At 42.1% G+C, this 18,961-nt stretch overlaps 1 protein-coding gene across 1 annotated transcript in view; it reads left to right on the top strand.

The window, feature by feature from the left end:
* KIF19 (kinesin family member 19) overlaps window positions 1–18,961 on the top strand; it is a 174,703-nt gene that overhangs the window by 108,928 nt on the left and 46,814 nt on the right. Inside the window, exon 7 of the mRNA XM_044675151.1 lies at window positions 677–757. Coding sequence (XP_044531086.1) covers window positions 677–757 — 81 coding nt within the window. The remainder of the gene's footprint in view (window positions 1–676; window positions 758–18,961) is intronic.

Below are 18,961 nucleotides of genomic sequence, written 5' to 3'. Positions count from 1 at the left end.
TCTGTCTCTGTCTCTGTCTCTGTCTCTGTCTCTCTCTGTCTCTCTCTCTCTCTCTCTCTCTCTCTCTCTCTCTCTCTCTCTCTCTCTCTCTCTCAGTTAAGCTAGCCTTCTATTTCTTTTACATGACTTCCCATCTCTTACACCCTTTGTCTTCCCACAAGTGGTCCCAAATGTCTGAAATGTACTCCTTCCTCACCTCCATCTTTTAGAATCCATAAATTCATTCAAAGCACAATTTGGTGTCACCTCCATCACACCTTTGGGGATCCCTCAAAATCACTTGGTCTTGCTTTCCATTCATAACTTTATATTTACTCACCTGCATACATTGGTATATCCTACCATTCAAATATCAGTTTTTTGAAAGCAGAGGAGGTTTCATTTTGTCCACCTCTCAAGTACCTAGCCCAGTGCCTTACACAGAATGGGCATTCAATCACTGTATGATAACATATATTGAATTGAACCACTACATGTTGTTGGATAGAGAGCTGAAAGAAGAGTAGGAGAATGAGGAAAATGCCCAAGACAAGCAGGGCCAACTCAACCTTCTCTCCCAGGCCATGAGGAAGTAAATGACTCTCTTGAAGTCTTTAAATTCTCTTTGATGTAGGACCCCATGTCTGTCAACCTCACCTTCATTCATCCTAATGAGAAATCTGGTGTCTTTCTTTAGGTGGCACTCCGGGTCCGCCCCATCAGCGTTGCGGAGCTGGAAGAAGGAGCCACACTCATTGCCCATAAAGTGGATGAACAGGTAAACAAAGGCCTCAGCCAAGAAAAAGTCAGGGAAGTGGTCTGATCTGGGGAACTGGATATAAGTTCTGTTTGGGCTGACCAGGGAAATGGAGCAGCCCATTAACCCCATCCCAATGCCCAACCTAATAACATCATCACCACCACCAGTAACAACAATAATAATTTATATTAATAGAGAGCTTTCAAGTTGATAAAACACTTTGATCACAATAATTTTGTGAGGTACACAGTATGTTTCCCCCATTTTACAGATGAAGAAACTGAGACTTAGACATTAACTTGTTTAATGTGGCATAGCTAGTAAGAAGCAGACACAGAACTCAAATCTAGGCCCTTTGACTTTAGATTCAATGACCACATTGCTTCCCAAAACTTGCTCTTCCTACAAACTACTTTCATTTCCTAATAGTTACTTAGGTGGCAGGAGGCAGCTAGGAGGTACCAGTTCAGATAGTGTTAGGTCTGGAGTCAGGAAGACTTGAATTCAAATCTGACCTCAAATATTCACTAGCTATTTGACCTGAGCAAGTCACTTAACTTCTTAATGCCTCAGTTTTGTCAGCTGTAAAATAGATAGTAGAAGCACCTACCTCCCAGGGCTGTTGTGAGAATCAAATCTGTAAAGTGCTTGGCACATTACAACCTTTTAATAAGTGCTTGCTTCCTTCCTAGATCAACAATAATGATAATGATGATCATGATGATAAATTAAGTTCATATAGTGCCTTAAAGTTTGCAAAGTGCTTTCTTTATATAGGTCATCTCACTTGGTCATGACATTCAACCTGTCAGGTAAGTGCTGACTCTCCATTTTACAGATGAGAAGACTGTAGTCCAGAGAAATTAGTGACTTGCCCACTATCACATAGCTCATGTCTGAGCTAGTATTCAAACGCACTCCATCTTCTATGCCACCAACTCTTCTCATCCTTCATTCTTTCCATTCCCTCATTCTTCACATCTGAACAGATGTGAGGTCAACTCTGCCTTCGCAAAGTTTCCTACATCCACCCCCTTCTCTTCAAGTACATAGCCATCTCCCTCATTTGTCATTGCCTCTCACCTGGACTATTATAATAGCTTTACACTTGGTCTTCCTGCTTCCAGTCTTACCCCTCTCTAATCCATTCTCCACACAGCTGTCAAAATAATCATCCCAAGGCATAAAAATATCATTCACTCCCCCTCATAAATCTTGAGTGGCTCCCTATTGCTTATTGATAAAATGCATATTCCTCAGCCTGCCATCTAAAAGTCTCCTCCAGGGCTTCCACATACCTTTCTGGTACCATTTTGCATAATATCCTTTCCCCTGCTCTCCTTCCAGCCAAATCTGTTTCTGAGCTTTTCCCTTTACCTCCCACTGAAAGTTCCATCTTTTGCCTTCATGTTTTTGCCTGACAGTCCCCTAAGCCTAGAGGTACTCTTTCCTCATTTCCTTCTCTGCATCCGTATCATCCCTGAAATGCTCAGTTCAGGTAGCACCTCTTATGTGAGACTTCCTTTGATCCCCTGAATTTAGTGCTTTGTTCCTCCTCAAATTACCTTGATTTTTATTTATCTGTTTACATGTTGTATCATTCCCCCTACCTCAACCCCACCCCAAACCTGTAAGTCCCATGAGCCTCATCAATTATCTCAATGTATTGAACATACAGTTAATCAATGTTAATTAAACATATTTGAATCGTCTATTAGACTCTCAAATGGAAACATCAGTCATTTAGCTGGTCAATAACAAGCTTTTGTTATGTGCCTGACATGTTCTAGGTATTGAGGATACAGATAAAAAAAAAATAGTTCCTGCCCTCAAGGAGTTTACATTCTTTCAAGGGGAGACAATATGTAATAAATAAATATGTATAACATAAATTCAAGGTAAATTTGGGGAGGTGAAGGCATTAGCAGCTGGCAAGTTCAGCCAAGATGCCATTGAAGGGCTCCTTGTTCTGAATGAAACAGGATTCTAAGAAGCAGAGGTAAGCTAGGAATGCATTCCTGGCATGGGACTTAGCCCGTGCAAAAACAGGGAGATGGGAGATAGAATGAGGAAGATTTGTGAGGAATAGCAAGAACACCAGTTTGGCTAGACTGTAGGAAGGTGAGTGATGTATATAAGTTTAGATTATACAAGGCTTGAAAAGCTAAATAGAAGCTTATGTTTGATTTCAGAGGCAATAGGGAGCCACTGGAATTAACTGAGTGGGAGAGTACAATGGATGGCTTTTCACTTTAGGAAAACCATTTTGAAAGATTTCTGCAGATGGATTATTAAGGAAGAGAGAGACCTGAGACAAAGAGGATACTGGTACAGGGAAGAAATGATGAGAGCCTAAACTAGGGTTAATGGTCTGGTGAGTAGAAAGAAGGTGACAGGCATAAGAGATATTGTGGAAGAAGAAACAATGAGATGTGGCAACTGATTGGTTCTGAAATTTTGATGGAGACATAGGAAGCAAGAATAATACCAAAGTTGTACCAGAACAACTGGGAAGATAGTAGCATCCTCAACAGTATAGGAAAATTCGTAAGTAGGAAGGAGAAAGAGTTTTTTGTTTTGGTTTGTTTTGGGGTTTTGTTTTTTGTTTTTTTTTTTTATCGATTACATGTTATGACAATTTTCCACATCAGTTTTCCAAAATTATATTTTCTAAATTGTCTCCCTCCTTCCCTTCCCTCCCCCCTCCCGGAGCTGACAAGCAATTCAATCCAGGTTACACATGTATTATCATGCAAAACATATTTCTATACTATTCATTTTTGTATGTGAACAATCATATAAAACCAAAGCTCCCAAACTAAAATCCAAATAAACAAATGACAAATGATATGTTTTCATCTGCATTCCAACTCCAATGGTTTTTTCTCTGGAGGTGGAGAGCGTTCTTTGTTTTAGGTCCCTCAGAATTGTCCTGGATCATTGCATTGCTGAAAGTAGCTAAGTCTATCACAGTTGATCATTTTCCACAATATTACTGTTACGGTGTGCAGTGATCTTCTGGTTCTGTTTATTTCATTCTGCATTGGTTCACCTAGCTCTTTCCACCTATTTCTGAAGTCATCCTGTTCATCATTCCTTACATCACAATAGTATATGTCATATATAATAATTACCAATAGTAAATACCATATACCACAATTTGTTCACCCATTCCCCAACTGATGGACATCCCTTCAATTTCCAATTCTTGCCACCACAAAAAGGGTAGCTACAAATATTTTTGTACAAGTAGGTCCTTCCCCCCCCCCACTTTTTTTTTTAGCTCTTTAGGATACAGACCTAGTAGTGGTATTATTTGCTTTGTTTTATAGCCCTTTGGGCATAATTCCAAATTGCCCTCCAGAATGATTGGATTAGTTCACAACTCTACCAGCAATGCATTAGTGTCCTAATTTTGCCACAGAGGGGAGAGAGTCTGAACTATTCACAGAATATCCAGTTTGAAATATCCAGGAAGAGAGCTGAAGTTGTATTGTTTAGAATTCAAGAGGCTAGGCCTAGGTACAAAGATTTAGGTGTCATCTGCCTAAACCCATAGGAGCTGATGAGATCAAAGTGAGAGAGAACAGAGAAAAGTACAGAGCTTTAAGGGGGTAAACCTACAAGTAGGAGCTGTTATATGGAAGCTAAACCAGTAAAAGAAACTGAGTAGTCAGACAAGGTAGAAAAACCAAGAGAGCAGTCACAAGAACTCAGGAGGAAGCATCCAGAAAGAGAAAATGGTCAATAGTGTCAAATGCTGCCTAGAGACAGAGAAGGATAAGAAAAAAGAAGAAAAAATATATAATTTTTGCAATTAAGAGATCATCGGTAATTTTGGAGAGAACAGTTTCAGTTGACTGATGCAATCAAGGGCCAGATTGTAAAGGGCTGAGAAGTGATTGGAATAGAGTAAGTAGAGATACCAACTATAGATAGCTTTTTTCTAGGAATTTGGCTATGAAAAGAGAGGTATGGAATGATAACTTGAAGGTTTGGTAGAGTGGTTTCAGAATAGGGAGAACTTGGATGTGTTTGTAGGTAGCATGAAAGAAACCTGAAAAAAAATGCAAGATAGAAACAAATGGAGTTTGAGAGAGGCAGAGACAGAGAGAAGAGGGAGGAAAGAGAGAGGAGAGGGGCAGGGAATGAGAGAGGAAAGGAGAAAGGAAGAGAAAGGGAGGGAGAGAAGATAATAATGGCAGAGACAGAGAGAAGAAAGAAGAGGAAAGAGAGAGAAGAGGGGCAGGGAATGAGAGAGGAAGGGAGAAAGGAGGAGAAAGAGAGAGAGAAGATAATGAGAGTGCTATACTGGAGAAGGGAGGGAAGGAGAGAGGGAAATAGGAAGAGAGGGGGCAGAGGAGAAAGAAAATAATTATAAGTGTACTGTGTTGGAGAAGGAGGAGAGACAGAATAAGAAACAGAGAGAGGAAAGAGAGAGGGAGAAGAAGAGAGAGAGAGAATAATCGTGAGGATACACTACTAGAGAAGACAAGTGGGGATGGAATCAAGGGTATTATATGTTAAAGGACTGTTCTTGATGAGAAAAGATTAGCTCTTAATCAAAGACTAGAATAGTGGAGGAGAAAACAGGATTCCGACAACTGATTTTGAAATGCAAAGAAGGGAATGGGGAATCCTTATTAAATGGCATCTATATTGAGGCTCTGGACCTTTTCTTCAGGCAGTCTTCCCATCCTAATCAAAGGAAAACTGGTGGTTTCTTCAGGATCCAATAGGCTACATGGGAATTCTTTTGGCCATCTCTCCTTTCCCCACCCCTGCCTATTCACCCTTGAATATGAATTTATATGTAATGATAATATTATTATAGATAGCATTTATATATGCCAGTCACTGTGCTAAGTGCTTTATAATTATCTCATTTGGTCTTACAACAACCCTGGGGATCAGGTGATATTATTATCCTAATTTTACAGTTAAGGAAACTGAGGCAAATCGCAGTGAAGTGAATTGACTAATTCCCACAGCTAGTAAGTGTCTAAGATGTGATTTGAACTCAGGTCTTCCTAGCTGCCTCGCATGTATGTGTTTGAGATGCTGTGGTTTAATGCTTTCACACACCTTCTACCATTTAAGTCTTTTATTTTTTGCAAAATACTTTATCTTCATTTTTTTCAGTTAGTCTTTACAGTAGTACTGGGAGGTAGTAATTAAATAGACAAGGGATCTTATTGATATACTGAGGAAATTCCCTCTACCAGTGCAAGCCAGCACCATCTCTGCAAATTATAGTTGAAGAGAGTTGCCTTGAGCAATGAGAAGTTAAGTGACTTCCTTTGAGTCCTACAGCAAGTCTGCATCAGAGCAGGACTTGAACTCAGATCTTTTAGACCTGGAGGTGAGATCTCTATCTACTGTGCCACAGTTGCTTCAAAATAAATAGGTCAGGTATTATTAACCACATTTTCCAGAAAAGGAAACCGAGTTTACTATGTCTCTTTATGTGTTAGCTTACATCAGTCAGTCAGTCTTAAGTGCCTACTATGTACCCAGCATGTGGTGCAGCTAGGTAACACAATGGATGGAGGGCCATGTCTGGAGTCAGGAAGATTCATCTTCCTGAGTTCAAATTGAGCCTAAGACACTTCCTTGCTAGGCAGATTGCTTAACCTTGCTTGCCTCAGTTTCCTTATCTATAAAATGAGCTGGAGAAGGAAATGGCAAACCATTCCAGTATCTTTGCCAAGAAAACCCTAAATTGGGTAATGAAGAATCAGACACCATTGAAAAACAACAGTGTACCCAGCACTGGGCTAAGCCCTAAGGGCATAAGGAAAAGCCCAAAATATCAAGACAAAAATAACCCCTGCCTTCAAGTCTAATGGGGGAGACAATATGTAAATAACTGTTTATGATTCATATATAGACTAAATTGTTGGTAATCAATAGAGGGAAGTAGTAGCATTAAGGGGCATTGGGAAAGGCTCTCTATAAAAAGGGGATCTTAGCTGGGACTTGAAGGAAGTCATGGGGAGGCCAGGAGGCAGCGATAAAGAGAGAGGATTCTGGGCAAGGGGAACAACAGTCAGTGAAAATGCCCAGAGTCAGGAGTTAGAGTTCCCTGTTTGAGGGACGGCAAGGAGGCCAATACCATTGGATCCTAAAGTACGTTGGAGTAGTAAAAGAAAACTGTGCATCTTATGTTAGCCTAAAGGACTGTGAGTTTCAGATTAGGAAGCATCAGAGGTAGAAACTCTGATTGCAAGAGGGGAGCAATAATTACCATAATAGCTAACATTTCTATGGCTCTTATTATGTGCCAGACACTACGCTAAGTACTTTGCAAATATTAACCGACAATAACCCTGGGAAGTAATACAATTATTATACCCATTTTACAGATGAGGAAACTGAGGCAAAAAGCAGCTTACCCAGTGTTGTGTAGTTGGTAAATATCTGAGGCCAAATTTGAACTCAAGTCTTCCTGATTTAAGCCTGGTGTTCTATTTGCCATGCCATCCAGCTGCCTAGATAAGCATCCCACAGTTGGCAGTTAATTAAGGAGATTGAAAGGCACCCATGACCATGAAGCCCCATGGGAATCTACTATTACCCCACTGCTTCCAGTGTTGTCTAGAAGTCCCTCCCCTGAGTGATAGGGCTCCAGCAAAGCAGCAAAACCTGCCAGCATTTCTGTGAAGCCCAGGAGGCAGCTGCCAGTGCTAGGAAAGGTACCTGTTGGAACAGGTCAAGTAATAGGTTCAGTAAGTTTGAATTCTCTGGTGCCCAGTGATTGTGATAAGAAAAATGGGAGATGAGGGGCAGCTGGGTGGCCCAGTGGATTGAGAGCCAAGCCTAGTAGGTTCTGCGCTCAAATGTGTTCTCAGATACTCCCTTAGCTGTGTAACCCTGGGCAAGTCACAAACTACATTGCCTAGTCCTTATTGCTTTTCTGCCTTGGAACCAGTACAGACTCCTGATCCTAAGATGTAAGGTAAAGGTTTAACAAAAATAAAAGGAAAAGAAAAATGGGAGGTGAGCAATCAGCTTTCCCCCAAACTGTGCTAGAAGCAGCCTTGAGTCTGTGATGGACTCACATGACCACCACAAAATGGGCAGGTTAAATTATCATAAATGCCAAGCTAGGGGGCAACTGGGTGACACAGTGGATAGAGTGCCAGGCTTGGAGATGGGAGGTCCTGGATTCAAATCTGGGCTCAGATACTTCCTGGCTGTGTGATCCTAGGTAAATCACTTAACCCCCATTGTCTAGCCCTTACTGCTCTTCTACTTTGGAATTAATACACAGTATTGATTCTAAGATGGAAAAACAAAGGTTTAAATAAATAAATACCAAGCCACTAGATAATTTCCAGATAGTTCTTTTTTTTTAACCCTTACTTTCCATCTTAGAATCAATAATGTGTATTGGATCCAAGAAAAGTGGCAAGGACTAGGCAATGGGGGTTGAGTGACTTGCCCAGGGTCAACTGGAAGTGTTTGAATTCAGGTTTGAATCTAGGACCTCTCATCTCTAGGTCTGGCTCTCAATCCACTGAGCCACCCAACTGGCCCTTCCAGATAAGTTTTTTTTTAAACCCTCAACTTCTGTGTTGGCTCATAGGTGGAAGATTGGTAAGGGTGGGCAATGGGGGTCAAGTGACTTACCCAGGGTCACACAGCTGGGAAGTGTCTGAGGCCAGATTTGAACCTAGGACTTCCCGTCTCTAGGCTTGACTCTCAATCCACTGAGCTACCCAGCTGCCCCCCCCAGATAGTTCTTGAAAGATATAGTTTACCCCAAAAGTTTCTGAGCCAGTGAGGAGGAATGAGTGGGTGAGAGGGCCATGTTTGGACTGGTCTGAAAAGCAGTAAGAGCTGGATTTATATTTTTACACAGGAAGAGAAATTTTTTAACACAGAGGACCTAAGAGATCATCTAGTCCTGGTGTACCTAGGCTCCAAGGGGTTATTTATATAGTGCTTAAAGTTTGCAAAGCACTTCTACCTATCTTTTTTCACTCGACCCTCACAACTCTGAGAAATAGGTATTGTATTATCCCCATTTTACAGGTGAGGAAACTGAGGCCAAGAAATGGTAAGTGGCTTGCACACCATCACACAGCTAGCATATGAGGAACGATTCCAACTCAGGTCTTTCTAACTCTTAAGTCCAGCATTTTATCATTGTACAGCCTTTTGTTTGGGCATTTCAGTCATATCTCTTTGTGACCTTATTTCGGGATTTTCTTTTTTTTTTTTGGATACAAAAATATTTTATTTTTCCAATAATAACTTTCAACATATGTTTTCCAAAATTATAAGATCCAAACTGCCTCCCTCCCTTCCCTCTCCCAACTTGAAGATGGTTAAGCAATTTGATCTGGGCTATATATGTATTATCATATAAAACACATGTCCATATTAGTCATTATTACAAGAGCACATTCATACAAAACCAAAACTATTTGAAGAAGGGGGATGTTCTTGGCAAAGATACTAGAATGGTTTGACATTTCCTTCTCCAGCTCATTTTAGGGGGGAAGAAACTGAGACAAATAGGGTTAAATGACTTGCCCGGAGTTACACAGCTAGAAAAGTGTCTGAGGCCAGACTTGAACTCTTGAAGGTGAATTTCTTCTGATTCCAAGCCCACTGCTCTATCCACTGTACCACCTGGCTGCCCTAGGTACTATTATGATCTCTATTTTACAGATGAGAAAACTGAGACTGAGAATAAGTGGCTTCCACAATATCATACAGCTAGAGTCTGAGAAAGGGTTGGAACTCAGATCTTCCTGACTCCAAGTCCAAAAGTATCTATCGTACCACCTAAATGCCTCTAGATTTCATGGGGTGTATGAACCAAAGAGGAGAAAATGCCCATTTTATAGATGAAGTTAGAGATTAAGTGACTTGCCCAAAGTAACATAACTAATAGTGGCAGAAAGATGGCTAGAACCTCTTTTCTAGCCAATATCTTTTTTTAAAGGCCTAATAAAAGTGATACCCAGGCTATACCCAGAGTCTATTACAGGTATGGACATTTCCACCACCTTCAGTTGTTGTTTTTTTTGTTTGTTTGTTTTTATCATTGTGTATTGTTGTGTCCATATTGGTCATTGTTGTAAGAGCAAACTCATTCATAACCAAAACTCAGATTAAGACCATGAATACACTGAGGTGAAAGACAATTCAACAGTTCTTTCTCTGGAGATGGAGAGCATCCCCCATCATAAGTCTTTCAGGATCAGGAAATGGCAAACCACCCCCAGTATCTTTGCCAAAAAAATCCCCAATGGGGTCACAAAAATTCTAACAAGAAAAACTACCAAACAACAACATCAAACTAAGTGGAACGGTACCCCTCTGAATTTAGATTACTTATTCCTCATTTTAGTCAACGTGGAATAAAGGAAAGAGACCCGAGTCTCAGAGGTTAAATTCTGGCAGCTTACTAGTTCTGTAACCATGAGTGACTTACCTTTTGTCTCATCTGTATTGTATAAATGGAGATTTTGAATTTTTTTCCCAAAATTCCCTTTAATCTCTCCTGTGCCTCCACGTTTGAGTGGTCATCATTATTGTATTTATAAGTTCTGTAGCTCCTCTCTCTCTCTCTCTCTCTCTCTCTCTCTCTCTCTCCTTCATAAGCGCAGCTAAAGTTAGTTTAGCACCTTTTCACTCTAGTTTTTTATGTTGTTTTTATTAATAATAAATTTTATAAAATATAATAGTTATTGAATATTAATTTTCATCTTTACAGTATAATGGGATAGTAATCCTTGTGCTATTCATCGCAACAGGTCGTGTTGTTTGTGTTGCAAGGTTGATTTAAATGTGATGTGGTGGTATTATTAGTATCACAACCCCCAAAGATTATTTCCTGGTTGTTGTCTGTCAGCAGCAATCAGGAGGGGAGTTCCCAGATGGTTGCCCCATGTCTGTTGCCCTATGTTAGGGTCCCTTAGCTGGACGTAAGCCAGCCCAGGAAGCCTTGTTGAAGCATCTGAGTAGGATTAGGTCCTGGAAACAGACTTCTTGAGGGTGTGCTGGATTCCAGGGAGGTGAAAGAAATCTGATAGGATGGTGGGGCTTCTAAGGGACAGAGAAAGAGAAGAAGCATCTTAATGAGTCATGACACTCCCCCTTCCTTCTCTGTGAACATCACCTGCTCAAGCTTTTCAGACTATTTGTTTGCAGAACCTAAGCCAACTGACTTTATTTACAATCTACTAACAGGCATTTGTCTGCTTAAAACCACCAACTGTCACCTACCCCACCCCCTGCTCCTGAGGCCCCTAATTCAAGGGGAGGAAGGGCAGTTAGGAAAGTCAGGGGGGGATCTAGCTCACCTTTTAGGAGAAGACAGAGAAAGAAGAGAGGGGAGGAGGTCAGGGATTTTAGGGAAGAGATGGATGAGGAAGGAAGGATAAAGGAAGAAGGCAGGGAGAGAAGCAGGGAAAGAAGGATGGAAGCAGAGCAACAGCAGAAGTGGGAAAGTGAGAAGAGGAAGAGAAGGGAGGGAGGGAGGAGAGAAGAACAATTAACTGGTAGGACTAGAGGGTCAATGGGAAACTTGAATGCCCCAACTCTTTGGATAAAGAATGGCTGTCCTGTCTTATGCTATGTCCTTCTGTGATCAGGAGAGGATATGAGAATTCAACCTACTAGCCCCTCTTGGGCTGGAAGCCCACCACCACCTTGTGCAACATGAGGGCATTGAAGAGGGAAAGCTGACCAGAGCCAGCCCTGCCCTCCCACCTCTTTTCAGTAATGTTCAACTTTTTGTGACCCCATTTGGAGTTTTCTTGGCAGAGATACTGGAATGGTTTGTCATTTCCTTCTCCAGCTTGTTTTACAGATGAGGAAACGGAGGCAAACAGTGTTAAGGGACCTGCCCAGGGTCACACTTAATAATGTTACATTTTTAAAACCAAATTGACTTGTGGTCTGCAGGTATCCTCACATAAAGGTTTAGTGGCTCCTTTTTTATTTGAGTTTAACAGTATTAAACTAATATCCTCATTTTGCAGATGAGTAAACTGAGGCCCAGAGCAGAAAGACAACTTACCCAAGGTTTCCTCAGATGTGCCCTGTCTGCTTTCAGGAGGCCTTTATTTCTATATGGGTTGCGACATTCTGCCTCCTTTACTTTAATGGGTAAAGTTGGCTCTAAGATCTCACTTGGCCTTACCTTAGATACTTGTTAGCAACCATAGTCAAAAGAAAGGCTGAGAGTAATGGAGGGAAGCTAGTATTTTCTAAAGAGGCAGGTGCCTGTTTCCTCATGAGGGACCTTTGGAAGGCTGCAGTTCCTGAGCCCCAAAGGATTGCATAGATGGGCATTGACTTGTATTTCTTTCCCTCACCAGTCTCTGGTCTCCCTGACAGCTTCTGTAGAGCACCCAGGGTAGAGGATGGGTGGGGAGCTCTTATCAGGTGAAGAAGGAAGAGAAGGAAAACGCCTCAGAGAAAAGGTGAGGACAGGATAGCCAAGAGCTATTTGTATCCTTTGCATCAAGGGATCTTCACCTTTTTAGTGTCCTGAACCCCTTTGGCAGTCTGGTGAAGCATTATAGATCCCTTCCTGGAATCACATTGGTAACTGCATAAATTAAAAGACAGAGGGTTGCTAAGAAAGTCAATTAGCTTGAAATACATTTATCAAATAGGGTTTTTTTTTGTACATATAGACCACGTTTTTGGTGTTTCCATTTTTCAGTTCATTCTCTTGAGGTGAACATTCACAAGTTACTCTTCAAATATTAAATCTGTTGTATAATATATAAAGTTCTCTCGGTTCTACTCATTTCACTCTTCATGATCTCATGTAGTTCTTTCCAAGTTCTGAAAAAATTAATCTGCTCATTTCTTATGGCTCAGTGATTATTCCATCACAATCATGTACCACAGCTTGTTCAGCCATTCCCCCAATTGATGGACATTCCCTGAATTTCCAGTTCTTTACCACCACAAAAAGAGCTGCTATAAGCAATGTAAGGATCCAGAGCAAGGCTGAGGGACTTATGAGAAAGAAAACTAGCCACATTCAGAGGAAGAACTCTGGTAGGAGAAACACAGAAGAAAAACAACTGCTTGGACACATGGGCTGATGGGGATATTATTGGGGATGAAGACACTAAACAATCACCCTAGTCCAACTATCAATAATATGGAATTAGGTCTTGATCAATGATACATGTAAAACCCAGTGGAATTCTGCTTCGATTAAGGGGGGTTTGGGGGGTTTGGGGAAGAGGGAAAGAACATGAAACATGTAACTAGGGGAAAATATTCAAAATAAAAATTAAAAAAATAAAAATAAAAGGGCAATTAAAAAGAGCTGCTATAAATATTTTGGAACATATAGATTCTTTTCCTTTTTTCCTGATCTCTTTGTGACATAGACCCATATTGCAGAACATACTTCCATATTGTAAGAGAATACTCATATTAAATCAAAACCTTAAAATAAAACCATAAATAAGTTCCTATTATTAGCAGTAGTAAAGTCTATATAAATGGCAGCTTCCTTTATCACTTTGCTTCTGTCCCTCTCCTATAGTATTAATTCTCCCTTTGCCTGGTTTGTTGGTTTGTATGACCCTGTCTCTGCCTTCTAATCAACATCAGGCTCCAAGAGGGCTTCAGCCTTGTTTAATTTTTAAACCCTGACCTTCTGTCTTAGATTCAATACTGTGTATTGATTCCAAGGCAGAAGAGTGGTAAGGGCTAGACAATTGGGGGTTAAAAGTGACTTGTCCAGGGTCACACAGCTGGGAAGTGTGAGGTCAAATTTGAACCCAGGACCTCCTGTCCCTGGGCCTGGCTCTCAATCCACTGAGCCACCCAGCTGCCGCTACTTGTTTAATTTTATAAGGCCCAAGCTACCAATCGCATCACTGGCCAGTTGATAAGTGTTTGTTAGATTAAAGTTCTGTATTAAAATAAGCTTTGGTTCTAAGGGGGGGGGGTATAGGGAGTGGAGTAGGGGGAGAAGTTTTTCATTTTCTAAGAGCTTAACTAATGTTGACATAAACTGGTGTGTACCTGGAGTCTAAGGGATAAGCCCTTGTGGGCTACTTCCTCTTGGTACCACCATATTAGGGTGGGGTGTTTACATTTGTTTTTCTAAATGAGGAAGAAACTCTGTTCATTTCTATCTTCTCTCCCAGTTAGAGAAAAATTCAGGCCCAGGATGGTTTAGACACTTCCCTAAGGTTACACAGCCAACGGGATCCCCAAGCCCTTTTTTCCCTCTGAGGTTCGGAGCTGGAAGGAAGCCTCTGGCATCCAAATTTGAGGACTGGCTGAGTGGAAACAGTGCCCAAGGCTGTTTGTTCTAAGTCTTGCTCACCTAGGAGATGGGGGAGGGTGGGAGGGAGAATGAGAGGAGGGAAGCTTGGAGCTCCGACTCTCTTAACTGGGACAGATCCCTCTGATTAAAGTCCCCGCCTCAGGCTGAGTGCTTTCCCCTTCCTGGTGTTGGGTTTCCTGGCTCTGAGACAACAGCCAGATGATTGGAAACTCGAGAAAGGTCAAAATCTGCTTTGAGACTGGAGCCAGGGCCCTGGTTGAAAGAGAAAGTTTAAGCAGAGCCCTCTTAGCCTTTTCCGTATGTGGTGGACCCTTTTGGCACTCTGGGAAAGCCTTTGGACTCTTCTTAGATGCATAAAATAAAATATACAGAATTACAGAGGAACAAAGTTTATTAAAATTTAAATGTAAAATTTTTCCCCTTCCAAGTTGTTGTTCAGTCATTTCAGTCATGTCTGACTCTGTATGACCCCTTTTGGGGTTTTCTTGGCAAAGATACTGGAGTGGTTTATCATTTCCTTTTCCAGATCATTTTACACATGAGGAAACTGAGGCAAAGTAAGGTTAAATGACTTGCCCAGGGTCACCCAGTTAGTAAGAACTCACAAAGATGAGTCTTCCTTCCAAGTTGAGGGCTCCCAGATATCTCTCCTCCTCTGCCCAACTCCACCCTCCCAACCCTGGTTTAGAACCCTTTCTCTGAGGGTAGCTAAGTGGTTCAGTGGATTAAAAGCCAGGCCTAGAGACAGGAGATCCTGGATTCGAATGTGACCTCAGACACTTTCTAGCTATCATTCTTCCCTAGGTAATAACCCCAAAACCCCTCCCTTCCCTCCACCCCCACCCCTGGCCCTGCCTTCCACTTATTTTTTGGGGGCTGAGGGGCTGGACTCCTGGGTACCCCAGGATCCTCTCTTGGGGCAAAGGAGAATTTTCTGCTTATGATTTCTCTTCATTTCTTTGTAACTAATTCATGATGATGATTATTATTATTAATATGATGATGGTAAAAAAAAAAAGAGAACCTGGACAAGTCATTTTAACCCCTATTGCCTGGTCTTTACCTCTCTTCTGCCTTGGCACCAATACACAGTATTGATTCTAAGGAAAGGGTTTGTTCTTTTTAAACCCTTATCTTCCCTCTTAGAATCAATACTGTGTATTGGTTCCAAGGCAGAAGAGTGGTAAGGGTAGGCAATGGGGGCCAAGTGACTTGCCCAGGGTCATACAGCTAGGAAGTGACTAAGGTCAGACTTGAACCCAGGACTTCCCGCCTTTAGGGAAAGGATTTATTTTTTAAAAAGAAGCAGAACCCTTGTTTTTAGAAACAGGATAGTCAGCCTGACATGATTGGCCATTGCGAGCTAGGATGCAAAGAGGTGAAGGGTAGAAGGGTACATCGTGAATTTGTATTTCTAGGGCCTGGTATAGTGACAGGCACATAGTAGGTGCTTAATAAATGCTGGTCGACAGAAATCTATGGGACTTCTTGCCCTTTTGCTCTCCTCTACCCTCTTGTAACTCCAAGGACCTCCTGCCTCCCCCTCCTTTCTGAGGTAATGCATCATTGGCTCTCTCTGTGGTAATAATTTAACTCAATTCATCAAACATTTATCAAGTTCTCACTATGTGCTGGACTGAGGATAACCACCCCCCCAAAAAATGGGAAAATACTCACTATTATCCAGGAGTTTATATTCTATTAGAAGTATACTCACGCGCACACGCGCACACACACACACGCGCGCACGCACACACACATGCCCTTTAGATATCGACACCTAATGTCAATGCACCATGGGCATGGAGTAAGCAATGACTGATAAATGGAAGAGACAAATGGGGAGGAACCTGTGACCTGTGGGAAAGGGGAAGGAGAGCCCACTCCCTCACAGACCTGGGGGAGAAGGACTGGGCTGAGTGCCCATGTCATGTTGTAGCAACAGGTGGAAGGTTATTTATTGCCGCTGAGCTGTACCGGTTTCCTCAGGCCCTGGTGACGTCCCTGTTGGTTTTGCTGACAATAGGGACAGACACAAGGCTCCGCACTTGCATTTCATATCAAGGAGACTTAAGCAGGTGGCCAAGGATCAGTTACTTGGGAGGAAAGTGGTTTGGGGGCTGCTGGCCATGAGGAGGAGGACCAAACCCTACGTCCTCTCCCCAGCTCTGCCAGGGTCCACTTGGGGAGGAATCACATGGGTCAAGTCAAACAAAATCTTGGGTTTTAGAGCTAGAAAGGGACCTTGGAGGGTTTTTTTAGTCCAGATAAAGACACTGAGGCCAGAAGAGATGAAAGTAATTGCTAAAAGTCTTTTAGTGGTCAATAAATAAGCTGTGATTCAAATTCAAAGCTTCTGTTTCCAAATTCACTTCTCCACAGGAAAGTCAAAAAAGGGGCAGTTGGGTGGCACAGTGGATAGTGATAGTGGAGTCAGGAGGACCTACTTTCTAAGTATGACCCTGAGCAAATCACTTAACCCCTTTGTCTACCCTTTACACCTCTTCTGCCTTGGAACTGGTGCTTAGTATCAATTCTAAGACAGAAGGAAAAGGTTTTTTAAAAAGGACTCATATGTTCTCAAATAAAGGAGTTCAAGTCTTGCCATTCACATCTCAGTCTCAAATTTTCTCATTTGAAAGGAGGATAATAGCAATGAAAATAATATATACCAACAACAATAATAACATAGTGCCTTGGTGTAAACAGCTAAGCTCCTCAGAGGCCAGAGTGGCTTTGGACTTAGGGTTTACTGTGTGGCTTTGGGCAAGTGTATTCTCCACTCTGGGCCTGAAATTCGTTTCCATCTGGGAGAGGGTAGGAATGAACAGAGTTCCTTTCTTGTATAGAAAAACAAATGTAAACACTCCACCCTAATATGGAGAAGGTGCTACAAACAGAAAGTTGCCCACAAGAGCTTATCACTTAAGTGACTTCACTTAGATTCCAGATACACAAGAGCCTGTGTCAACAGTTCTTAAGGTTTCAGAAAATGAAAAACTTCCCCTCCCCACAACATACACACATACGCAGAGCCCCTTCCTCCCCTGCCATCGCTTAGAACTGAAACCTGTTTCCATACATTAATTTAATTCAATAATCAATCAGTAAAGCAGCACGAAGGATAGAGCTCTGGGTCTAAAGGTAGGGTGACCCAGGGCAAGTCACTTAATCTGCCTGCCTCAGTTTTCTCACTGGTAAATGGATATAATTAATAGCACTCGCTTCCCAGATTTTTTTTTAAATCCTTACCTTTTTAGTATAATTTTCCCCCCTTTTAAATACTTACTCTCTGTCTTATAATCAAAACTAGCAGTTCCAACGCAGAAGAGTGGTAAGGGCTAGGCAATGGAGGTTAAGTGACTTGCCCAGGGTCACACAGCTAGGAAGTGTCTGAGGTCAGATTTGAACCCAGAACCTCCCATCTCTAAACCTGGCTGTTTTTTGAGCCACCTAACTGACCCCTAATTCCTTCATTTTTATAGATGAGGAAATTGAGACACAGATGTTAAATGAATTGCCTAAAGTCATACAGCTCAAGGAAGCAGGATTTGAACCCTAACTCCAGGACTAGCCTTATACTACATAGTTGATTCCTAATATATGTGAAAGTGTTTTGTTTTGTTTTGTTATTAATGATAAAACAAAAGTTGCGATTATTGTTATTGTTATTCCTGGGGCTTCTATCCCCATTGTTCAATGAGGGGATATTCAGAGCACCCTGAGAACATGGAAGCTTGAGCCTCAAATAGCTATAAAGGTCCCTTAACAAGAGAGATAAACATTCCTGAGGACCTTCTGACTTCTCCACTTCTCCCAAGTCATTTTATGCAGGTGCACATTCCTAGCCCTTCCCCTCTGACTTAGGGCTTGGCTCCCGGTCACCTGGCTGGACTTCATAGAGGCCCCATTGTCTGCCTTAGCAGAGAGGAATGGGGAGCAGTGGTTGTGGGGGTGTGGTGGGGGCCAGACAAAGCAGGCTGAAGCACAGACAGATGGGGGATCAGACAAAGCCCTCATTAAGAGGAGAGCATGGCCAGTGCCAGCAATGTCCCGAGTCAAGATATGGGATAGCCGAGAGAAATTATTGCCCAAGATGCTTTGGTCTAAGGTCAGGGACTTTGTGGACATCTGAAGGTGACTAGGGTGGGCAGACACAGCCTCAGAGTAGTGTCAGCAGTCCCGCTATTAGTCTCTCAGCCTCTCGGTATCAGCAGAATTGTCATCTGGTGGCTATGGGGTTTAGGAGATGCAGGCTGGGCTGGTGCCTGGTTACATTCCACTGGGATCCATCCAAAAAATGCTCAGAGAGTGGTTTTGTCCTCAGCTGGGCCTGAAACCTGACCCTAACTTATTGTTCTGGATTAGCGGACCCAAGATGGGAACCTGATCATTGGAGAGAATGTTGAGAAAAGAGCATTCTGGAGGAGACTTATCTGAGTTCATCTGGCAGGCATTTATTGAGTCCTGGTATCATGCCTGGTGGACAGCTAGGTGGTGAAGTAAATAGAGCATCAGGACTGAATCAAAAAGACCTGAGTTCAAATCCAGCCTCACACACTTACTAGTTATGTCACCCTGAGCAAGTCATTTAACCCTGTTGGCCTCAGTTTCCTCATCTGTTAAAGGAGATGAAGAAGGGAATGGCAAATCACTCCAGTATCTTTGCCAAGAAAATCCCAAATAGAGTTAGTCAGAGTTAAACATGACTGTACAACAACAATTTTTACATATATTATGAATCAGCTGTGTAGTCAGGCAGAACTAGGTTCAAATCCTACCTCCCTTAGCTATGCCTCAGTTTCCTCATCTGTAAAAATGAAGGAGTTGGGGACAGCTAGGTGGCTTTGTTTGTGGGCAGAACAAAGAGGGGAAGGGCTGCCGTTGTTCTCTAGCACTGGGGTATGTCTTGGAGGTCTAACTCTCACTGATGAGGA

Source organism: Gracilinanus agilis, chromosome 4 (genome assembly GCF_016433145.1).
Source record: "Gracilinanus agilis isolate LMUSP501 chromosome 4, AgileGrace, whole genome shotgun sequence".
Taxonomy (NCBI): domain Eukaryota; kingdom Metazoa; phylum Chordata; class Mammalia; order Didelphimorphia; family Didelphidae; genus Gracilinanus; species Gracilinanus agilis.
This window is presented reverse-complemented; position numbering and strand designations above follow the sequence as displayed.